The sequence below is a fragment of the Talaromyces stipitatus genome, genomic scaffold (genome assembly GCF_000003125.1).
Source record: "Talaromyces stipitatus ATCC 10500 scf_1105507295523 genomic scaffold, whole genome shotgun sequence".
Classification (NCBI taxonomy): Eukaryota; Fungi; Ascomycota; class Eurotiomycetes; order Eurotiales; family Trichocomaceae; genus Talaromyces; species Talaromyces stipitatus.
The window spans coordinates 3,116,325-3,135,078 of record NW_002990113.1 but is presented as its reverse complement, the minus strand read 5'-3'; the positions used below and the strand labels follow the sequence as shown (position 1 = coordinate 3,135,078).

General features: G+C 45.5%; 6 protein-coding genes across 7 annotated transcripts, besides 1 other annotated feature; 3 read left to right on the top strand and 3 right to left on the bottom strand.

Moving 5' to 3' along the window:
- Positions 1–137: 137 nt before the first annotated feature.
- TSTA_070820 (dihydrofolate synthetase Fol3) lies at positions 138–1,706 on the top strand (the record flags this gene model as incomplete). Its single annotated transcript, XM_002341022.1, has 3 exons — positions 138–225; positions 292–1,562; positions 1,675–1,706. The coding sequence occupies exons 2-3, from the start codon at positions 374–376 to the stop codon at positions 1,704–1,706; spliced, it is 1,221 nt and encodes a 406-aa protein (XP_002341063.1). The 5' UTR covers positions 138–225; positions 292–373.
- A 755-nt stretch (positions 1,707–2,461) lies between these two features.
- On the top strand, positions 2,462–7,201 carry TSTA_070810 (serine-threonine kinase SepH; the record flags this gene model as incomplete). Its single annotated transcript, XM_002341021.1, has 10 exons — positions 2,462–2,626; positions 2,680–2,814; positions 2,888–2,917; positions 2,972–3,036; positions 3,086–3,518; positions 3,575–4,378; positions 4,436–5,335; positions 5,383–5,587; positions 5,639–6,089; positions 6,147–7,201. 10 exons carry the CDS (start codon positions 2,462–2,464, stop codon positions 6,946–6,948), a joined length of 3,990 nt encoding a protein of 1,329 aa, XP_002341062.1. The 3' UTR covers positions 6,949–7,201.
- A 120-nt stretch (positions 7,202–7,321) lies between these two features.
- TSTA_070800 (ubiquinone biosynthesis protein, putative) lies at positions 7,322–9,753 on the top strand. The gene is made up of 4 exons (XM_002341020.1): positions 7,322–8,014; positions 8,077–8,681; positions 8,730–9,305; positions 9,361–9,753. Exons 1-4 carry the CDS (start codon positions 7,644–7,646, stop codon positions 9,609–9,611), a joined length of 1,803 nt encoding a protein of 600 aa, XP_002341061.1. The 5' UTR covers positions 7,322–7,643; the 3' UTR covers positions 9,612–9,753.
- TSTA_070790 (uncharacterized protein) lies at positions 9,382–10,421 on the bottom strand. Its single transcript, XM_002341019.1, has 4 exons — positions 10,198–10,421; positions 10,080–10,135; positions 9,867–10,024; positions 9,382–9,796 (listed from the first exon to the last, which is right to left on the bottom strand). Exons 1-4 carry the CDS (start codon positions 10,281–10,283, stop codon positions 9,767–9,769), a joined length of 330 nt encoding a protein of 109 aa, XP_002341060.1. The 5' UTR covers positions 10,284–10,421; the 3' UTR covers positions 9,382–9,766.
- Positions 10,422–10,568: 147 nt separating this feature from the next.
- TSTA_070780 (N-glycosyl-transferase) lies at positions 10,569–13,008 on the bottom strand. 2 transcript variants are annotated; one of them, XM_002341017.1, is made up of 5 exons: positions 12,442–13,008; positions 11,752–12,383; positions 11,648–11,698; positions 11,382–11,597; positions 10,569–11,328 (listed from the first exon to the last, which is right to left on the bottom strand). In XM_002341017.1, exons 1-5 carry the CDS (start codon positions 12,612–12,614, stop codon positions 11,162–11,164), a joined length of 1,239 nt encoding a protein of 412 aa, XP_002341058.1. In that variant the 5' UTR covers positions 12,615–13,008; the 3' UTR covers positions 10,569–11,161. The 2 variants fall into 2 exon arrangements, with proteins under 2 accessions (XP_002341058.1, XP_002341059.1); XM_002341018.1 differs by having other exon boundaries at positions 11,752–13,008.
- Positions 13,009–14,752: 1,744 nt separating this feature from the next.
- Positions 14,753–16,061, bottom strand: TSTA_070770 (HLH DNA binding domain protein, putative; the record flags this gene model as incomplete). Its single annotated transcript, XM_002341016.1, has 2 exons — positions 14,753–15,956; positions 16,012–16,061. 2 exons carry the CDS (start codon positions 16,059–16,061, stop codon positions 14,753–14,755), a joined length of 1,254 nt encoding a protein of 417 aa, XP_002341057.1.
- A 521-nt stretch (positions 16,062–16,582) lies between these two features.
- Positions 16,583–16,607: a microsatellite.
- Between the last annotated feature and the right edge of the window lie 2,147 nt (positions 16,608–18,754).

Sequence of the window (18,754 nt, the reverse complement as noted above, 5' to 3'; positions counted from 1 at the left end):
GGGCGCAATATCTTACGAGTGCAATGCATATTTGCACGCCGCTGTCTGATTGGTCGAACTAAACAGTGAATTTGTGGCCTGATTCTTCAGGCATAAAATACAAATCTTATCGCCGATACCCACCAACCGCTCCAGGATTGAACTTCAAATAATTTGTCATGAGTCAGGTCACGATGCAGAACCTAACGCCTTGAGCTGCGACTTCTTACTCGAGTTCTCGCCCTGGTGAGCATAGATGTGTTTCTAGTTCTTTTCCGACACGAGTGGTACTAATATTCATGGTTGGGATAGATACCGAACAATGATTGTATCATACGGACAATCACCGAGAACTACATGCCCTTGACCGAGTTCAAATCACACAGACAGAGGCATGATTGAGCTAGGTCTCTCCCGGATCTCACGTCTTGTCCAATACACAGCGTTTACCTGGAAAGCAATCCATGTTGCTGGGACAAATGGTAAAGGTTCCATCACATCTTACGTCTCCGGCCTCTTGACAGCCGCCGGCGTTCGATGCGGTCGGTTTACGTCGCCTCATCTGATCGACCGGTGGGACTGTATTACTATCAATGATAAAACCGTCCCGGAATCTTTGTTTCGTCAAGTCGAGGAACAGATTAAGCAACGCAATCAATCGTTGGGTGTGGACGCTTCCGAATTCGAGCTGCTTACCGCAACGGCCTTTGAAATATTCGATCGTGAACATGTGGAGATAGGTGTTGTGGAAGTTGGAATGGGTGGACGTCTCGACGCTACCAATATACTTTCAAATGTGCTTGTATCCGTCATCGCCAAAATCGGTCGCGACCACGAGGCATTTCTCGGAAACTCCATGGAGGCCATCGCCAATGAGAAGGCAGGAATTTTGAAAGACGGCGTGCCTTGTGTCGTTGACGGTACTAACGACGCCGAGGTACTCCAGGTAATACAGTCTCGCATCAAGGAACTCGGCATTGATGCCACAATAGCAACGCCGGATATAGCAAGTCGACGGTTTCCGAGGCTCGTTTCGCTGTTCAACGATCTTGATCTAGAGCCTCACCAACGAACCAATATTGCATGCGCAACTCTAGCACTACAGAAGGCTTTTGAACAAACCCAATACCATCTAAATGTGGATGACCTCGTTCCGAGGTTATCCAAAATCGAATGGCCTGGTCGCTTACAACTTCTTTCCATGAGACCTCTGATCAATCGCGAAGAGCCTGTGCTTATTGACGGAGCCCATAACGGGCAATCAGCGAATGTTCTTGCCGGTTACGTGAACCGTAAATTGCGCCGGCAAGGCGTGCCAGTGACCTGGGTGATTGCTGTTTCCCATGGAAAAGATCTGTCCGAGATCTTGCAGCCTCTAATGCAGTCTGGGGACAATGCTGCAATTGTCGCTTTTGGGCCGGTTGATGGTATGCCTTGGGTCAAAGCTACGGATACAGAACGGGTTGCCGAGCATATTAAGTCAATAAGCAACATAGGGAAAGTCGAGGCTTTTGGTACTGATATTCTCTCTGCACTAACGTGGGCCTCGCAATCCGCTAAACAAGGACCGTTTGTGATTGCCGGTAGCTTGTATTTGGTATCCGATGTCTTTCGGCTCCTCCGTTCCAAGGAATAGGTGTATATGTGTATAATCGCTGATATAGTTGGATAGAAAGCATTTTTACTACCTTATAGTAACTGATGAGATTACCAAGGGGTATACTTAGAAGTATAGACTTGGTACCTCAGTGACGCAGTTCAATGAAACTCCAGAACACACGGGACCAAAAAGTACTTTATTTCTTAATATTATATACACTAAAAGGGGTGAAAGAATAGCCAATGGTGCACTCATTTGGACGGTCATCGCCGACAAATTGCATACTAATTGCGCCCTGTGGGCTTTTAGGGCTGAGTTTTTGGCTTGGGCAATGTTTACCGGCCTGCCGTGATGTCAGCTAGTTAGTGCGGAGAACACACCTTCCAATTTACGACTTTTCTATTAAAACTTCCAAGGCCTCTTTTCGTCTTATTTATGACTCGATGGATAGAGTGTTTCAACAGAAGAAACATCTACTAATTGTGTGAGCTGTGTGCTCTTTATTTCAAACTTGTGATGACAGGAAACCAGCTCCCAAAAGGAGTCTCAGCTATACGCCCAACTGTTTTGATCACAACCACCCCTCGCCGAGCCGCCGTACGACGATTCATGACCCTTCACGATCTGTTTACGGCATTGTACGGCAGTACCAATTTTCCTCGAGACCAGGAAATTTGAATCGAGCGATAATCTGAACATACTGCGTTACGATTATTGCTGACCTCCTACATGATATGCCTCTTCCCCGCGTGTTTACACTCTTCCCGCATTCTGCCTCTTTCATTCGGAGATACGGCCAACGACTGGGATTTCGCCAACACAGGACACCATAGCTGGTATATAGATTGAAACTCGGGTTTCCACGCCCTTGGATCAAAGAAAATGGTCAGCCGCTCAAATGACGGCGAGGAATCGCTCCTCCTCTCATCTCGCACACCAGGAACACCGGCGAAGACACGATTAGCAAGATCGGGGACGAGCCCAACAAAAAGGGATGACAAGTTGTCAAAATCGCTATCGAAGGATGATTCAGAACTCAAGGATTACGTATGCAGCATTGACATATCAACTTCTATTAAATCATACTAACGGAATTGAAGCAATTGGGAGATTGTCTAGGCAAGGGTGCGTTTGGATCGGTGTATCGAGCCCTCAATTGGAATACGGGAGAGACAGTTGCAGTGAAGCAGATCAAATTGGCGGATCTCCCGAAGAGCGAATTGAGGGTGATCATGGTATGTGTTTAATTTACCATTCAAGTCTTATCTATACATATAGGGTCCAGCTATTGACTGAGTATGCCTACAGCTCGAAATTGATCTCCTAAAAGCTTTAGACGTAAGTTGGCGTCTGGCAATATACTCGTGGCTCATTTATTTGACGGATTTCTAGCATCCCAATATTGTGAAATATCATGGTTTTGTGAAAACCCCAGATACACTAAACATCATCCTCGAGTATATCCTCCAACCTAGTCATCGAACGATATATGCTGATTTCTAGTAGGTACTGTGAAAATGGATCGTTACATAGTATTGCAAAGAACTTTGGCCGCTTTCCCGAGAATCTTGTGGCCCTTTATATGTCGCAGGTCTTACAGGGACTCTTATACCTTCACGACCAAGGTGTGATTCATCGAGATATAAAAGGTGCAAACATCCTCACGACCAAGCAGGGACTAGTGAAGCTAGCAGATTTTGGTGTGGCTAGTCGCACAACTGGTTTACATGAGTCAAGTGTTGTCGGCACCCCATATTGGATGGCGCCGGAAGTTATCGAACTTTCAGGAGCGACGACAGCGTCGGATATCTGGAGTCTTGGTTGTACAGTGATCGAGCTCCTTGATGGGAAACCTCCATACCACAAATTGCAGCCTATGCCGGCTCTTTTCCGTATAGTGAATGATGATCATCCTCCACTCCCTCAAGGAGCATCACCTGTATGCAAATCCCCCTCTTTCTATGATGGCGATATAATTACTCACGAACTTTACAGGGAGTTAAAGACTTCTTGATGCAATGTTTCCAAAAAGACCCCAATCTTCGCGTATCAGCTCGCAAACTTTTGAGACACCCTTGGATTATTACGGCTCATCGATCCGAATCTGTTGTCCCAAAGAAACCCACTGAGTATGAAGAGGCAGTGAAGAGTGTTCAAGAGTGGAATGAGGCTCTTCGTTCTCCGGACTCGACCACAGTTAGGAGACCAGGCCGGGCCGATCATCAAGGTCCCAGTCATCCACGGCTTGATCCTATAAATATAGGATTACGACCAAAGGACTTGACTGCCCCTAGGAGTTTGTCAGGAAAAGGCCGCTCTCCAGATCCGGAAGATAATTGGGACGACGATTTTGACTCTGCTATTTCGCCTCGTGCGCTTGATCTACCGCATTTGAGACCGCATGATCATCTCGGAGGAATACTCTCTTCGGAACGACTGAAAGCATTTGCTTCCTTTGATGGGACCACAGTGAGGGATACGTCAGGAAGTTTTTCAGGGAGTGACAATTCGTTGGGGATCACTGACTCGGATCCGCTAGAAACGATTCGACCACTGCCGCGGAAAGTGATAGAGGAAAATAAGCAGCATACGAAGAGTCGGTCGCGCCACAGATCGAGTCAAAGTGTTCCTGCTGTTTCAGGTGTACAAATACTCGGCAATAAGCCCGGGGCTCCCCCATCAAAGCCATTACGCCAGTCCCGCCCAGCAGCTTTCTATACAGAAAGCGCGGACGAGGATTATTCGGATATCATAGTTGCAAATGACGATGTTTTGGAGCGTAAGCTTGGAATTTTTTCGGTAAGTTATTAATCCAGTTAAATTTACGGACGAATCCGCTTCCTTACACAATATCAGGAGGTTGATGACAATGCACCAAAGACTGCGTTGCTGATCCCGGCCCAGAGGAAGCAATCAACCAGCAGCATCGACTCACGCGACACTAAAGCGAGCTTTCCCACTCGGTCGAAAGCTAGGGACTCCTTCAAACGTAGCAATTCTGCCATTGAGATACAGAAGTTTACTGAGGATGAGCATGATGAGGACTTTTCTGACATATTCGGCAACGAAGAAAATGCCCTTGCAAAGCCGGCCAGTGAGCATGGCTCGGAAAAGAGCACATTCTTGCTACAGTCCAAACTTTCCAATAATTCATGGCTAGGAGACCAAGACGACGAGGACGATCCCTTCGCCCAGCTGGAGGAAGGATTCGATGAAATGGATCTGGAAGCAAACATTGCCCGAGATAAATACGCCCGCCTACGTAATCAGGTTGAGGGACTCGTCAGCTCTCTGAAGACTTCACAGGATGACGATGTGCTCGCCGACATCTCGGAACAATTGTTAGTCACTTTCTGTGATCTACCAGAAACAAAGGCAATCATCATTGGGGCCCACGGCATGCTTCCTATGCTGGAGATATTAGAAGGCTGTCGGCGACGGGACATCATATTCAACTTGCTCAAGATTATCAACTTGATCATTTTTAATGACTATGAGGTACAAGAAAATCTATGTTTCGTCGGCGGTATACCCATCATCAATGAATTTGCATCAAAAAAGTACCCCCAGGAAATTCGACTAGAGGCAGCAACATTTGTGCAACAGATGTATCAGTCGTCGACTCTGACGTTGCAAATGTTTGTTAGTGCCGGTGGTCTGAATGTCTTGGTTGACTTCCTTGAGGACGACTACGAAGATGAGCGAGATCTTGTCTTGATTGGTGTCAACGGCATATGGAGCGTTTTTGAGCTTCAAGTAAGTATTGGCAAATAAACTGTTGGGTCATAGTGCTGACGACATAGGGATCAACTCCAAAAAATGATTTCTGTAGAATTTTGTCCCGAAATTCGGTGTTGGACCCGTTATCGCTCGTGCTAAGCAGAGTTCTAGATGAAGATGAAGAACTGGCGAAGATAAGTGAGGGTCGCATTGCCAATATCTTTTTCATATTCTCTCAAGCAGAGAATCATGTCAAGGAGATGGTTGCGGAAAGAGCGGTGTTGCATAGTAGGTTAATAATGGCTATACCGGAATTGCAGGAGCTAACAAGTACAACAGGAGTACTCAAGGAGTTGAGACGTATGACCCCAGTTCATCAGATCACAATGCTCAAGTTTATCAAAAATCTCTCCATGCTTTCTACAACACTGGAATCATTACAAAACTCCAATGCGATCGATGTCCTTACAGAACTTTTGCGATCGACCATGAAGCAGCCTCATTTCAGAGAGGTTTCGAATCAGATTCTCAACACCATATATAACATGTGCCGACTCAGCAAACCACGGCAAGAGGATGCGGCTTTGAATGGAATCATTCCTCTTCTGCAGAAGATTGTGAAAACAGAGCGTCCGCTGAAAGAATTCGCACTTCCCATACTGTGTGATATGGCTCACTCGGGGAGAGTTGGTCGTCGTGAACTTTGGCGCAATAAGGGATTGCCATTTTATATATCGCTGTTGTCTGATCCGTACTGGCAAGTTACTGCGTTGGACGCGATTTTTGCATGGTAAGTACTCCTTTTGTACTGGAAGTGTCATAATGAGGAACTGACAAGGTGATATAGGCTGCAAGAAGAGACCGCTAAGGTCGAGGAAAATCTACTGGAAGACCGTGCTGACGGCATGTCTTTCACTGATGCGATTGTCAAATGTCTAACAATTTCGAAAGCGAATGCTTTCGAAAACTTGCTCGAGCCTCTACAGAAACTCCTACGATTAAGCCCTCCCGTCGCTTCAACACTCGCTCGACCAGATCTCTTCACTCGCATTCGCCAAAAGCTTCATCATAACAAAGCCGCTGTACGATTGAATCTGCTCCGCATTCTTTCCAGTATTTGTGACTCGACAGAGGCACAGGGCGATTTACTTGCACGTTGTGGTCTGCTGGATGCTATCAGAGAGCTTGAAAATGACCCAGCAATTCTTGTGAGAGACATGGCTGGCAAACTACTCAAATCCAACGAGCATCTTGAGAATCTGTCGGGTGCAAAACGGAGACCTCTGATAAGACGGACAAGCACTTCTGCTCTCTCTCAGACATCTGGGGGCAACCTTTCACGACCCACTACCCCTAATCTTAGACCCGGGCAGTCTAGAGGACTATTCGAAGTTTCTGATTCCCCCCGCCATCGGCGCAAGAGTCTACGACCTGCGACTCGAGATGGCAGCACGTCAGTAGTAGGATCGAATGATAGTATCGGACAAGCGACTGCCCGTAGTCGCGTGCCCCGGGTCATGAACAGTCGACTATCCTTACTCAGCCCCTTACCATCAGAAGAAATAAGATCTCCTACTTCTTCAAATCGGCCACCGTCGGCGATCGCTCGACGAAGACGCCAAACGAATAATGACATTGAGTGGGCTTGAGACAATGTCCCATTGCAATCTCTCCTTTCTTTCTTTTACATTCCTTTTATAACTAATACCCTTCCGCCCCGAGGACTTTTTTCTTTTTCAATTGGACATGATATGTTTATACATTTTACTTTCTTTTGCATAGAACGGCGTCGTGGTACTGAGCGGATGCTTGGATTATTGGATGTGTCTATTCAAGAGGGCGATTGAAACACAATATGTAGATGGCAATTAGGCCCTGCGAATACAATAGCTTTATTCTACTAGAAATTGAAGCACATGGACTTGGTATACATAGTGCCATGCGACGTTAAAAAAAGATGCGTGGTACCCCAAAAACACTACTTAACCCTTTCTGGTTACTGCAACTTTTCTGTCCGTCCCGAGGCCGAAATCCTAGAATCAGTGGCCAATTTTGTTGAGAGAACTTTGCGACTGATTTGTTTTGTTCTTTTTCTTTAAATTCAATTCCTGATTGTATATAATACCTTTTTCTCTGATGAACTATTGCGACCATTTGCGCCAACCGACGCCGTTGCCTTGACTTTTCTGCGAATTTCGGAACTTTTCGAAACACATGATTTCATCCTCACGGGATCGTCTTTACTTTGATTGAGAACATTCTACACCTTAACGATCGGTTGTTCGGTCAGTTTGGAGACATAAATATTGCGCCATTGTCGACAACAGTGGTTCATGGAAAGACCATGAGATCCGCTCTCCCTCGTCCGATAACGACAGCGTTTCGCTCCCCGACATCCTTACCACGTACTCGCAATACGGCATGGTCCCCGTTTTGTAGTCGATGCTGGACAAATGAGCGGGCATACCAGACATCAATTCAGAGGAGCTTCCGCTCGACTCCCTCTCAGCGACTAGACGCGGCGCAATTGAAGAATGGGTCTAGCTCCAACGGCTCGAAAAGGAGTTCAAGAAGACGAACGGCTATACGATTTGCGGCCGCTGGAGGGACTGTAGGTGTGGCGGTAATAGGGTTCTGGGACGATATAAAACATGGCTATGCGGCTGCGGAGAGAAGTGCTAGAGTTGCTACCACTCTTGCAATCTGTATCAATGAGTACGTTTGACCTTAATCACCCACATGGGCAGATTGAATCTGACACGGGGAATTTTTGTCAGTTACCGAACAACTCTCAACCAAACAAGTGGGACACCAAAAGAACAAGAAGAATTGCTAAAAGCATGCCACAAGCGCTGCGCAGAACGTACACTCGTCGTTCTCGAAAAGAATGGATCCATATTCATCAAATTAGGTCAACATCTAAGCAGTATGGGTTATTTGCTTCCTCTAGAATGGACGACGACTTTTATCCCTTTACAAGACAAATGCCCCGTGTCTTCCTTCGAGTCGGTACAGAAAATGTTTCTTGCGGATACGGGTAAACGCATTGATGAGGTATTCTCAGAGTTCAGTCCTACACCTATAGGCGCCGCATCGCTTGCGCAAGTCCACGTCGCAACTCTACGGGAAACGGGTCAGAAAGTGGCTGTCAAAATCCAACATCCTGCATTGGCTGAATGGGTGCCACTGGATTTGGCATTGACTCGATTTACGTTCTCTACACTGAAACGCTTCTTTCCGGAGTATGACCTAGAATGGCTCTCAAATGAGATGGATCTGTCGTTACCAATGGAGCTTGATTTTAGGCATGAAGCTGAGAATGCGATGCGGACAAAGGAGTATTTTAAGCGACACTCTGATGCGCCATTGGTCATTCCTCAAGGTGAGTCTTCTTCCCTTCGTCTTGGAGTTCTTATCTAACGCTTCATAGTAATGTCGGCCGAAAAAAGAATTCTAGTCATGGATTTCATTTCTGGCGCTCGTCCCGATGACTTGGAATTCCTCGATAAGAGCGGAATCGACCGCGACGAAGTATCAGCCGCGTTTGCACACATCTTCAACGAAATGATCTTCGGAGATAATGCGCCTCTACACTGCGACCCCCACGGCGGTAATATTGCCATCCGAAAGAACGACAGCCGTCGCAAACCAAACTTTGACATCATCCTATATGACCACGGTCTATACCGCGACATTCCTCAGGACTTACGTCGGAGTTATGCGAAACTGTGGCTCTCTGTCATTGAAGGTGACGAGAAGAAGATGCGCAAATATGCATATGAGGTAGCCGGAGTCACCGATGAGCTGTTCCCCATCTTTGCGAGCGCGATCACTGGACGAGATTTCACGGTTATCTCTCAAAATAAGATTGTATCGTCGCGGGATAGTGAGCAGGAGAAGAGCAACGTTACCAGTGCCTTGAGTCATGGCTTACTTCAGCAATTGGTCGATATGCTCGGGCGAGTTCCTCGGATTATCCTGTTGATTCTAAAGACGAATGATCTTAGTAAGCGTACCTTCTAAATATGCTACGTGCATGAAAATATTAACCGCTCATCCAGCTCGAAGTCTCGACGAAAACCTACACACCCGTCAAGGTCCAGTGCGCACATTCCTCATCCTCGCCCGATACGCCACTAGAACCGTATTCGAAGAACAAATGGAATTCGTGTCTCAGAACGGCAGTCTCTTACGACCAAGCAATCTGTTCCGCTTTCTATCTGCTTTTACGGCATACGTGCGCGTTGAATTGAAGTTGTTGGCTTATGAAAAGTGGCTTTCTGTGAAGAGTACGTTTGGCATTGTAGCGTGAGCATGATATAGTATATGATGTGGTCTGGCTTTTGTATAGAATACTATAGATCTTGTTTCAGTGTTAACATGTAATACAGCGACGTGTGAGTTTACATCTTGCCCTTCGTCGAGGACCAAGTAGGCGCTGCACACAATACTCTATATTTCTTCATTTCATGGTTGTTCCTTGATGAGAATAGCAACCTACCCTTTCATTAGCACCGCCTCATGCCTATATCTTTCAATCCGAGCAAAGAAGAAAACAGAAACTTACAGGAATAATCTGCACCTTCTCCAAATCCCACACATCCCCCTTATTGTAAACATCGTTATTAAGAATCTCACGCACTTCTGCTTCAGTCTCCGCCCGGAAGACCATTACGCTTCCCTTGAATTTCGGGTCGCCATCATTGTGGGCGTGGAACATTGGTCCTTTACCAGTCAGCTCCTTGAAGAATACTTTATGTAAGGGGAAAGGGGGACATACCACCGGTAACGACCTTTTTAGCCTCAATAAGCGGTTTGAGGTTACCGAGGTGAGTCCTACCATTTTCATATCAGCACAACCCTACTCTTAACAAGTTACCTAGGTAGGAATGACATACGCTCGGATTTCAAGCCTCTTCTCCTGCTTTCCCGGCTTATCGGGGATTAGGCACAGCCATTCCCTCTTCTCAGGTGGGATGCTCATGACTGATCGAGTTGCCGTCTGATATAAACCTAAACCCCTTGAAATAATGATTCGTGGCCTTGTACCGGTATGAGAGAGAATTGAAGGTCGAAATGCTCGTAGAGAAGCCAGTTTGAAAGATTCTAGTTCCTTTCGACGGATGAATTGACTTAGTAGCGTGTGGGGAGAGGTGGAAATAAGGATGTTGGGGGATGTGGTACAAAGTCAAATTATCTGAGGATGCCAGGGCTGATGATATAGTGTGGGGTTTGTCTGGTGGGTGCGCTCTGTGACAAAAGATGAATACTCCTGACAAGAATATTGATTGGTAATCAATTTATCTAGCATGACTGAAGAAATGAAAGGTGTATATGCCTTGATCCAAAATAGTATACAAAACAAGGCACCGGTTAGTCAGGGCCGAGACCAACGTCCAGGTGGAATAGCCAGAGAGTCCTAGACAATGACATACATCAAGCATGGAAATGAAATTAATGACCGGAAATTAAAGAGATTCCATGAGAATCGACGGACCATGGATAATAATAAGAATTGAACAATCGAAACAAGTAATTCAATGCCATCATTTCCCCCGAGCGCCAACCAATAAAACAAAAAGTACAAACAACCCAGAAACAGCTCAGAATCCTACAGTCAAACACAAAAGTAAAATGAAAGTCTTTATATTACCATATCATTATATCGCGGCTTGCTCCGCGTATGCTTATCGCACAGTGTGAAAAATGCCAGGTATAAACAAGCCTGTATCGTTTCGACGTTGGTGGGTGGGGTTATTCGACATCGGTCTGAAACGGTAGGCAATGTAAAATCATGGCGGGATTGGCTTTCTCCCCCGTTCTTTTCAAGAAGTATGATGAATAAACATGTTCGTAAGGTGATTAATATGCTTTGCGTCCGCCGAGGTTTCCGGGCTTCTCTTCGGTATCAATGTGCCAGACGACATAGTTAGGGAGACCAACGACCTGATAGCCAGCTCGTTTGGCCATCTTGGCAAACCCTTCGGTTTCGGCTTGGTTCTCAAATGCATAAGCCGGGAAGTTGATGCCTATTGGAGTCAGAATGTGGATCCGTGAAAAAAAAAAAAAAAAAAAGACATACCTGCTCGGTGGACATCAGCTTTAACCAAGATGTTCACTCCACCTACTCCGTCAAGTTCAACCTCCTCGTCCTTGTTATTTCGCCAGTCACCAAGTTTCACCAGATATGTACGACCTGTGTCGTATTCTTTGTAACCTTCGGCCAAGATTGTGTCTTTGGGAAGAGATTCTGCCAATCGACGGCCTTTGTCTGATTCAATCCACGAGTTATAGTCGACTGCAACCTAGTTAGCTATGAAGATAAAAAGAAAACAAAAGAGAACGTACATTTGCCCTCGATGTCATGACCATCTGCATCGTATCGATGGAACCAGATATCTACCACAATTGTCAGTAATGCCATGTGACAAGCATTCTTTCGAAACACATACTTGGAACAAGAATGTCTTTATCATGGGCCATAAAGTCCTCCAGAATCTTGTCAGGGCTATCCACGATATCGACGTCCCTCCAGTAGACCCAAGAATGCTCGGGTTTCAATGCGGAGTAGAGAAGAAAGTTTCGAGCCCGCGCAATCGCCTTTCGACGGGGTCCTTGGGCTTCAAAGGAATGTTTCTCTTTGATATCCATATCAATGTCCGAGCCAAAGTCCTTCTGAACAATCGTAGCACTGTGGAATGCAACCTTCTGTTCAGCCTGATTCTGAACTCGGTCAAGTTCCTTGCTCAGCACGCCCAGAGTGTCATCCGTCGAGTCACCAACGAGAAAAGCAAGATCGATGAGGTCGTGCGGGTATGTCAATTGGACAAGAAGGTCGAAATATTTTTGGAGAAAAGGGGCGGCATCACGCAACGGCGTAAGAATCAGTACACGTTCTCCGTTGCTGGCAGCCTTGGGTGTGGTCTTTATAGGGTTGAGATCGACGAATGATATTGACGTCGCATTCACGTCGATTGGTTCGTGATGATTGAAATTGACAGGTGTCTGTAAATGTGCGTTCCACTCGTTCATCTCGTTGATGGTCATGTGCATTGGTGATTTCGAAGGTCCGTAGCAGTAAAAGCTATTCGACTTAGCTTCAGCTGTTATACTCGGCTTTGTCGGAAAAAGTATGAACAAACCTTTGCATGTCTGCAGCAGAACTGCTAATACCGCGCCAGAGAAGAACCACCAACCCAGTAACGGCAATGGATACCAGAAATCGTGTGCGTGTCAACAAGATAAGAACTGCCCGCCATGGTGGTAACCTTGACCGAGCCGATTTCCAGTTGACGCCACCTTTAGAGAGCAACATGATGCAATATTTTGTTAGATATCGTTCCGCGACTCGTCACCGCCAACCACGAGACCAGAAACTTGTAGTGAGGGGTCACCAATTGCGTAGAAAGCCGTTCGCAATTTATTCGATTAGTCTGGTGACGCTCCGATAAGTGGCGTTTATGGATCGATCTATAAGGCCCGCGCTGACAAAGAAGTATGCTGTATTCAATCAAGCGAGCGACTAGGGAAGTAAAGGGAGTTTGAAACAATCGGATTGTTGCGGATATAGACACACGGTATAGGTCAGATGACGGAGTGGGCGGGGAGAAGAGCCCGTCACGTAGAGAAAAGAAAGCAGAAGGAGAAAAGAAAAGAAAAGTATCTAGAATTGAAGCAAAAGAGTGATACGTGCAACGTAAACTCGGGATGGAGGGGATGAGCAGGAAAGGGAGCATGATAACTTGGAATCAGTGGCTGGCCTTGGCATGGCGTCCGCTAACCGGATCTGGCTGACTAAGTGGTTCCTCAACTGACAGAAGATCTGCCTGATCTAACCACTAGACTTACTTAGACTCACTAAAGAGAAGCATCAAGTCTATATCGTTAATATCAATTATCAAGTGTGCTAACGACGTCTTAAGACTACATTGACATTCTTTTCCAAGTACCGTATGTCTTGAATGCATCAAACTGAGCCCCTTGTCGCATACACCTGCGTAGACATGCTCTGCCAAGTGATTGCCCCAACCCAAGACATCAATTATGGCTTGGCCATAGCCTGAACCCTCCAGTGGCTAGAAATAATAATAAATAGAGGCCATTGAGCCAGGGGTTCCGGAAAATAATGCGTATGGGATTCAGAGTCTCGGGTTGTAGCGTCAAAAAAATTTAATGCCTAAGGCATAAAGAATTAGGGCTAGGGCTAAAGCTTGCACCCAACATCCTGATCGACTGTCACCTCGCATCATGACTTCAACAAACCATTGAGAAGATTTCATGTCACAAATTATGCCATAGATACCTCGTCCACCGCTGCATTTCACTTCGTGCTCAAGGACATGGTCTCGTTTAATTTCATGCTCTCCGAATCCGATCCGATGTCTTTCCTCCGAACTTGCATACTCCGTACATGGACATGCAAACTAGAAAAGCTAAATGTATACTTCTTTAAAATAATAGCAGTCCTGATTCGTGTGTGGAGTCCTATTTCTCTGAGTGGTCCATGGCTCGCCGAATTTACGAGATTAGTGTTCGGATTTTGTGTCTATCTCCTCCGTACGGTTGGTTACATGGGCATGTAGTTGACTGTGACATGGTCGAATTGATTGGAGGTACAGCATCATGTATCAGCACGTCTAATTAGTCAATTAGCTACTCTAGGCATCAGTATTTACCGATCTATCTCAACAGTGCATATGGATTATTTCGAATCAAGGACAAGATCCATCGCCACAACCCTAACCACATAGTCCATACGAGTACAAATTTAGTTGCCTCAGATTATTTCTCCTGACTAGGCCTCTGCAGCAAACCTAATTACTATGCAATACGTATTCTGCGTGCGTATCTCGCGTCGAATCGGTACCACTACCTAGGTTGAGCTCGAATGCAAGGGATGAAGACACTATTGTCGTCCTACCTACCCGGCTCTACACACATGAGAAAAATTCCTATTCTCCATCTCTGTGCGTATCTCCTCGGTGGAGTTCATTCAGGGGTATGCTATGTATCTTTTTTTTTTTTTTTTCAGTCTGCACCCATCTGCCAGGTACGAGTCTCTCCCACGTTTTTGTTCGCTTTCAATTCAACAACATCAATCAAATTGCTTCTCGTTTCTATCTTCAAAGAAAATGAATAGATATAAACACCTGAACATATAGCATAACCATATATATAATGAAAAGTATTATTGATAAGCTCAGTATTGTATCAAGACGTAAAAAAACCGAACTGATATGAAAGAGAATAGACAGATATTGTTTTATACTTACAAAGGAAATAGAAATAAGTTCAACGAAAGATAAGAAAATTGTCCATCCAAAAAGAAAAAGCCAATGATAGAAGAAAAAGGGTCATGAGTTAATAGTACAAGGGGATTCGCACAAGGAAGAAAGCTGCTTCCAGAGTCAAAACAAATCATCATTCATTAGATGTCATGAAACATTCATCGTCTCACAACGTATGATTCAAAGACTCGCGTCGAGAAGATGGTAAAGACGAGTGTGAGAAAGATGACGATGGCGTAAGGCACATTGGTGAGGAAGGTCGTGTAGTCATTGGCGACATAATAGCGCGTGGGATAACGTCGAGGTTGGAACTGGAAGATGTGGAGTTTGTAGTGTTTGATGTCTCGGAAGAGAAGGAACAATCAGGACTCATGCCGGGAATCTCACTACATAGGACTCGTAGACCTAGTAATGTTTTCTTCTCTTGTTGGTTTGCTGATGCGGTTCCCGGTGCTGATGCCCCATGGGGTATCGTAGTCATGGGCAGAGGTGTAACAACTTCTGGCTTCGGCGATCGAAAGACCTGATCATAAGACTTGAGTTTAAACTCTAAGGCCCGATGTCTATCCAAAAGATCATCATATTCTTGCTTCAAAGCTCGGATCTGATACTGCATAGCTTGATTCTGGGACTGCAAGCTCGAAACAAGTTGCTGTAATTGCATACTTCGTAGTTGACCTTGCAGATTCTCCGATAGTTGAGGCGGGATATTCTTCTCCTGACCCATCAAAAACACGACAATGGCAAGTAAGAAATCAATCAGGTAAATCGCGCCCTGAACAATATGTTCCTTGGACTGGGGCAGACTCTTGCTGGGGTTCCATCCGGCACGCTCCAAGAAAAAATCATGTAGCCGGTTATCGAGTTCTCGGTGAAGTTGACTGAGATTCTTGCGTCGGTTTCCCTCCGCGATACGATGTTTCTCTCGTTGATCGTCTTGGTCACTTGCGGACGAAGTCATGGTATCGTTCTTGCGTTTACGGCCACATAGCTGTTGCAATGGTGGCTTCCGGTTGATGTTGCGTGGTTGAACGAGGGCCATGATCTCAGAATAGGAGAGATCATTGGGCCAGCCGAATGCCTTTTGAGTTGAGAACGTTTCTTTAAGAGAGAAATCTACTGAGCTGACTGGTGAAGGTGGGGAGATGGTAGTATACTTGTGCTCCCCCCCATGCCATCCTGATGATTTTAGACTGGTTGGAAAAGTATCTTGAGAGCTTGGAGGGCTCTGAACGTGGGAACTGAGTGTGAACGGGTTGTTGAATGGACCCGGAGGCAGAGGCTCAACGGGAGGTAGTGGAGGTAGGCGGCGCATTGGAGTATCTTCTTGTCGGTCTGCTTCACAGCGGAATGTGAATGAGTTTAGTGTGCTGGTTCAGTGTCAGTACCACTAAACCCGATTACTGCCTGAATAGGAGAGCTTACGGCAATGAGCAACCCCGCGACGCATCGTTACCCCAAGTATCTTCAAGCATGATGAGATATATAAGGTTGTAGAGCAAGAGAGAATTATGTCCAGGGAGAGAAAGAAAACTAAAAGAGAAATAGAAAGTTCTCGGACTTGCTTGTGCACTAAAGAGTAGCTATTGATGCAATGCATGGAGAGACTGGCAAGTCCGAAGCGAAACGACCATGGATATCTTGGAATCATGCAGGAAAGAAAACATGGAAATCAAGGGAGAGCGTGAGCACAGATTATATATTTCTCAAGAACAGTCTAAATGCCGAACCATCCCACACGCGTACACATACGCATGCCCCTTGCCCCTCGCTTTGGCCTCGAGTTTAGAGTAAAGGCTTCGTGCTCCTCAAAGCGGATATCAACATATTTGTCTGAGAAAAAAAAGTTCGAGTGCGGATGGATATGTTACAAATTATGCATGTACTATCTGCAAACATCGCGAGAGGCGGAGTATAAAGCCCACGCAGAATTGGAAAGCTAAAGTAGCAGATATGCAGGCAATGTACAAAAAATTTGATAGATGATCGAGGACCCAAAAAAAAAAAAAAAAAAAAAAAAACTATCGTGCATGGGAAACAGAGAGACAAAAGCCTGTTGGTCAGCAGAATATAGTCTTTTACACTGTTTGAAAATTGGAACCATGCCTAGGTAGTAGATCCACGCAACGAAACAGCTGAGGATACCACTATTTAGTGATCGAGTCAAAATAATTAAAGACTACCTACGCCTTATGATTCGTGCCCGGCCCCATTTGGTTGATGCATATAAAATGGATTCCCCTTGCATCTAAGAACTCTCCGAAAACCAATCGCAGACTTGGATCAGCTCCTGTTAGGCAATTATAGCCATTGGTAAATTTGCCATCGTAAATGACTATTTGATTTGATTTGATTTAGTCTAGAGGCAACTGGGGATGTTGTGCTGCGATAACTTGAATCTTCAAGAGAGGGGAGATAGATTTTGAAAGCTTCATCTAGTCATAACGCCACGCCGAGATCTCGCTTGACCAAAGCATGGGCGAGTCCAAAAACCAAAAAGAAGATGTGGCCAAAGCGTGGTCCGGATCTTGAAACTTTCATTCCATGACCCTAGTCATCCTTATAGTAAGATTCTATTATCAAATCACGAGCTCAACCAGACACACTGACTGACTGACTAGTACGTAGTGAGTATTGGCTACCAACTCCGAGTCATAATAAAGTGATCTCGAGCCGTCTGGGCCGATATTTTATGATCTATGATCCATGTTGTTGTAGTATTTGTGCGTTGTGGACACTATACCTACCCATAGATAGATACCGGATAGTTCAACACGACTGAACCTTCCTTACAGCCGCTGCTGTGCTTCAGCGGGTCTTATTTCCATCATATAAGAAGAAACAAGAAGATACGTGCGATGTAGAAAGTGGGATGGTAATATAGCATCGACCCACATTGACCAGAGAGATCATATCACGTAGATCTATACTTCACGTAGGTACCCTTCTCATTACCCCTCAAATCTGCGAGGGGGTGTTCTGTATGCCATATAGTGTCGAACTATATAGGCCAAGTATGTCTCGTTGTTCGAGATCTGATACTATTAAGTATGCGTCTGTAGATACGTAGTTCGTAGTATGTAGTGTCAGTTACACGGATAGCAAGCAAGGCTACTCAAATAGCTCCAACCAAGGCCTACTGAGCCACCGAGTCACTAGAATTACCGGGATAGGTAGTTTTCAATCTCTTGCAGTCAAGATCGGTGCATGCACCGACTTAGCCAGACGCCTAAAATCGGCATACATTGCTAGTACCTACTGAGCAATTTCAAGTAGTTGCCTGCATAGTTAGACTCCGAATCGTGGCAATTTTAGCGGGGTTTAGCGAGCAAGATACAGAACCATATGGCTGGGATGGTCGCATGTCTTCGAATCTTCCAACCATATGATTCTTGATCATTATTCGGAGTGAGACGTCTTAAAGGCTAGGACGAATCCACCAGATCGAGCTCCGATTGCTGGAATTATTCGATATGATAGTAGCGATACCTACGGCTAACGAGATGACTAACATAGATCCTTAGTAAGTTACTCCGTAGAATATAGTCAATTAGGAGCTGTCATATTTCTTCTGTACGAGTCCTCAACCTTGGTCTGATGTGTAAAATCTTGTAGGTTTAGTGTTGTGTCTGAGCGTTTGTTAGGTTTAGGGCTAAAGGGGGCTGGGCTTGAGGCCTTGGCTTTCAGGCTAACTGTTTTACCCACAGGAGGCGTTCTTCTCACACGTTCAAGAACCGAATCCTTGCTGAAAACGACTTTTATCGATATGCTATGTAATTGAGGAACGGACTACCGTTCCCCTTTTGGTTGTAAATTGCTGCTCATGGCAACCGTGAGAACCGTTATATCACATTGAACCAATTCCCTTGTTCGAGGCGCGTATACATCTACCACCTGAGCAGTCGCACTGCACTGTTCCATAGACTTAGTCCGTATCTGTCATGTACGTATCTAGGATCTGGCATCTACCGATAAACTCTCACAAGGGTACATTCTGCTGGTACGCTTGACTCAGTCTTGGGTGATTTTTTTTTCTCTCAACAAGACCCGCACACGGGTGTGACGGATGAGCCATCCGGGAGTGTCAAGAGGGGGGTATCCTGTCATTCTAAAGAAACAGCCTGACTCTATCGATGAATCGTTCGTATCGAGGATCGGCGCCCACAAA

Coding starts and splice junctions, on each gene's coding strand:
- TSTA_070800 (XM_002341020.1), top strand. CDS start 7,644: ATGAGATCCGCTCTCCCTCGTCCGATAACGACAGCGTTTCGCTCCCCG. Junction 8,015..8,076: donor CTTGCAATCTGTATCAATGA/GTACGTTTGACC, acceptor AATTTTTGTCAG/TTACCGAACAACTCTCAACC. Junction 9,306..9,360: donor TCTAAAGACGAATGATCTTA/GTAAGCGTACCT, acceptor CCGCTCATCCAG/CTCGAAGTCTCGACGAAAAC.
- TSTA_070780 (XM_002341017.1), bottom strand. CDS start 12,614: ATGTTGCTCTCTAAAGGTGGCGTCAACTGGAAATCGGCTCGGTCAAGG. Junction 11,699..11,751: donor TAAAGACATTCTTGTTCCAA/GTATGTGTTTCG, acceptor CAATTGTGGTAG/ATATCTGGTTCCATCGATAC. Junction 11,598..11,647: donor TCATGACATCGAGGGCAAAT/GTACGTTCTCTT, acceptor ACTAGGTTGCAG/TCGACTATAACTCGTGGATT.
- TSTA_070790 (XM_002341019.1), bottom strand. CDS start 10,283: ATGAGCATCCCACCTGAGAAGAGGGAATGGCTGTGCCTAATCCCCGAT. Junction 10,136..10,197: donor AAGAGGCTTGAAATCCGAGC/GTATGTCATTCC, acceptor TGAAAATGGTAG/GACTCACCTCGGTAACCTCA. Junction 10,025..10,079: donor TAAAAAGGTCGTTACCGGTG/GTATGTCCCCCT, acceptor TGACTGGTAAAG/GACCAATGTTCCACGCCCAC.